The sequence below is a fragment of the Juglans regia genome, chromosome 7 (assembly GCF_001411555.2).
Source record: "Juglans regia cultivar Chandler chromosome 7, Walnut 2.0, whole genome shotgun sequence".
Taxonomy (NCBI): domain Eukaryota; kingdom Viridiplantae; phylum Streptophyta; class Magnoliopsida; order Fagales; family Juglandaceae; genus Juglans; species Juglans regia.
The window spans coordinates 7,421,619-7,424,863 of NC_049907.1; the positions used below are offsets into that span (position 1 = coordinate 7,421,619).

The 3,245-nt window shown below is 38.6% G+C and overlaps 1 protein-coding gene across 4 annotated transcripts; it reads left to right on the top strand.

The window, feature by feature from the left end:
• Window positions 1-1,181: 1,181 nt before the first annotated feature.
• On the top strand, window positions 1,182-3,245 carry LOC109001482. Of its 4 annotated transcripts, none has more exons than XM_018978784.2 (4): window positions 1,182-1,286; window positions 1,710-1,799; window positions 2,653-2,732; window positions 2,827-3,245. In XM_018978784.2, the coding sequence occupies exons 2-4, from the start codon at window positions 1,728-1,730 to the stop codon at window positions 3,089-3,091; spliced, it is 417 nt and encodes a 138-aa protein (XP_018834329.1). In that variant the 5' UTR covers window positions 1,182-1,286; window positions 1,710-1,727; the 3' UTR covers window positions 3,092-3,245. The 4 variants fall into 4 exon arrangements, with proteins under 4 accessions (XP_018834329.1, XP_018834328.1, XP_018834327.1 ...); XM_018978783.2 differs by lacking the exon at window positions 1,182-1,286 and adding an exon at window positions 1,332-1,607; XM_018978782.2 differs by lacking the exon at window positions 1,182-1,286 and adding an exon at window positions 1,332-1,599.

Sequence of the window (3,245 nt, forward strand, 5' to 3'; positions counted from 1 at the left end):
TTACTTGATCCACAACATGAATAAAGTCTATTTGTGCTACATTTTCCTGTAAGAAACTTAGTTGAGAAAATAGAACAACTTTGAGTCTAGAACAATAAAAGAGTGCATGATTGATATCCCCCTCCTCCATGTTACACCATCTACATCTTGCATCTGTCAGTATCTTCTTTGCTTGCAAGTTCTTAAAAGTTGGCAAACCATTTTGACATACCCTCCAAGCAAAGATTCTTACTCTATTAAGGACTTTCAGCTTCTAGATTCTCCTCCACATCTTTCTTTGCTCCTCTCCATATGACATTTCACCAAGTTGCCTCTCTTCTCTAGATGCTAGAAACAATTTGTAAGCACTTTGAACACTAAACAAACCATTCTTCTCAGGTTCTCATACTATAGTATCAAGTCTATTGTCAGCAGGAAGTAGTAAATTGAAGACCTCATATGCTTCTCTTGGGGGTAAAAATCTGGAAACCTTCTCCATATTCTACCTCTTTGTATGAACATCAATCAACTCAGAAACTGTCCAATTCATCTATGCTTGTGAGACAGAAGCTGAAATTGGAACAAATTTGTGATGAGGCAGCTAATAATCAGTCCAAATGTTGATGGCCTTACCATCGCCTACTCTCCAACGACACCCTTGTAATAATAACTTCTTTGCCTCTCATATTCCCCTCCACATATAGGAAGGTGTTGCACCCACCTTAACATTTTTGAAAGTTGTTGATAGAAAATAGCTGGCTTTAAAGATGTTATGTATAAGTGAGTTTTCTTCCTTTAAAATCCTCCATCCCTACTTGGCTAGAAGAGTCATATTGAAAGTGTGTAAATCTTTAAAACCCATACCACCTTGACCTTTGGACTTGCCCAGTTTCCAACTCGCCCACCTAATTTTATTCTCTTCTTTCCTTTGACCTCACCAAAACTTAGCAATTAAATTCTCGAACTCATTACATAAAGAAATTGGAAGCTTGAAGCAGCTCATAGTGTAAGTGGGGATAGAGAGTGCTACAGCTTTAATATGCACCTCTTTTCCCCTTGTGATAAGAGCTTTTCTTTTCACCCTTGTAGTTTTTGCCAAATCTTTGTCTTTAACTTAGAAAAAAGATGATATTTGCCTCTATCCACTATAGATGGAAGCCCTAAATATTTATCATAATATTGGTACTGTTGAACTCCCCAAAATTGCATGATTTCAGCTTGCAAGTTTGTGGATATTGTCTTGCTAAAAATCATAAAAGTCTTCTCTCTATTCACTTTTTGGCCAGATGCTTGTTCATATATCTCTAGTAAGTGAAGAATATTAATGTTTGTTTGTAGATTAGCCACAAACATAAGATGGTTATCGTCTTATTTATCTATTTTAGTTAGTTTATTCCAGTATTTTATTTCTCACCGTTGGATCTAGCTTTCCCCCTCATATTTCCCTCCCCTCCAGCCGCCTCTCTCTCTCTCTCTCTCCCGTGGGTTCCTCTTCCAGCCGTGACTCCGCCGCCTCCTCCGTCGCGTAGTCGCCGGCTAGCCGAGCCCCTCCCTTACGGCCTCACCCCCCCCGCGGATCTCCCCCGCAGCTCCTCCCCAGCCCACGCCGTAGCCCAACTGTTATTATGGTTTATAGTGTTTAGTGATTTGTAGAAAAATAAATACATTGCTTTAATCTTATTGTATACTTATGAATATCTAGATTTTGACTGTGAGCATTAATTGTTTAGGCTGACTGAGAAGTTGCAATGGGCAGTACAGAGACACAACAAAAAGCTGGCCTTCCTCTAATTGTTAAACTGGATAAGGGATTGAAATTGGTGAGTATTCCTTTTTGTTTGAGGTGTGAGTAATGAACATAAGATGTTATTGATTCCTGGATGATTCCTTGTTTTGCTTCTTTTATTTGCACTGTGGTGAATATTCTAATTCGAAGCTGATGCCCATTTCATGTGACCACAAGAGTACACCAGTTAATTTTGTTCTCCTCCTCTTGATTTATCTGTTTTTAGGAGACCAATAGAACTCTTATAGAATTGTAGGAATGTGTTTTCAGATACTCATACCAATTATCTGGAGGAGATCTCTAGTATTTTTTGTCAAACGCTTAAGAAAAACTGTAGTTTGTTGAAGTCCTAAAACGTCTGACAAGTGATAGTTGTATTTGGGTTTCCTGCATATCTCTTCTATGCTCTCAGCATGATTGGATGGTTTCATATCTAGTCTCCTTATTTCATTAGCTGGTGCTTTCTGCTGGTTAGTTTCCTAAGTGGGTTATTAACTGGTGCTTTCTCCTGTTTAGTTTCCCAAGTGGGTGACCATGGCCTAACTGAATACATGAGATTCTCTAACAAGAAGCGCAATTGAAGTAATCGGTTCTGCTCTTATTTGATTTTTGAAGTTTAGATAGCTGGTCTGTACGTGTCTCAGCTGAAAGCGCATCCATTCGGAATCCCTAATGCCTTGGCATTATGTTGGCTAATGCACTGCATCCTTGTCTTTTTCCAGATAGCCAAAGGTCATATGGAGCCTTTGTAATGCTTGTCATGTACATAGAATTATATATACACATAGAAAAGTATAGAACATTTTCTGACGTGCTGTTATTGTCAATTCTCCAGTCTATGCTTAGGATGCAACTTTCTTTTGTCATGACAATCTACTGATGTGCAGGCTGAACAATGGATTAATACTATGACCAAAGTTGCAGAAGATGAACCAACAGAAGTAGAATTGGAGGCTCGACCTTATAGGTCTGTATATATATTTAACCATCTTTAGTGTCAGTTATGGCTATTCTCGGGTCATTGTAAGCTGTTTGCCGCAACCCTTCACATTGTGTTGTAGGCTTGGACTTGGTGCAAAGGTTTCGCGTCAATCCAAAGTTGGACCTTCAAATGATCCACTTGAAAGGAAACTATACGCCAAGTTAAACAATGGAAAAAGAAAAGCTTCCAAAAGTGCCAAGGAATGCATGCTGTCTGCTAGAGATGGAGGTGATGATGACTATGATGCTGAGGAGAATTTAGACAGCAGAACAACTGCGTTTGACAAGAAGAGAGCAGGAGCTTCTAAGACTGCATTTTTACAAGCAAATAAAAAACAGAAGTAGCTATTTTTCAAGGACTTTTACCTATTTTATTCTGTCGTATACTTTTAGGAGGGATGTCTTTGCTTTGTGCAAGTAATGCATTTTTTGGAAGTTGGGTATTTTTTATGTGACGCTGATGGCTTATTCTAATTTGAAATCGACTTGTACTAATTTG

Excerpts from the sequence above, each read along its gene's own strand:
- LOC109001482 (XM_018978784.2), top strand. The coding sequence starts at position 1,728 with ATGGGCAGTACAGAGACACAACAAAAAGCTGGCCTTCCTCTAATTGTT. Across the intron at positions 1,800-2,652 it reads TGGATAAGGGATTGAAATTG|GCTGAACAATGGATTAATAC; the intron begins GTGAGTATTCCT and ends ACTGATGTGCAG. Across the intron at positions 2,733-2,826 it reads TTGGAGGCTCGACCTTATAG|GCTTGGACTTGGTGCAAAGG; the intron begins GTCTGTATATAT and ends ATTGTGTTGTAG.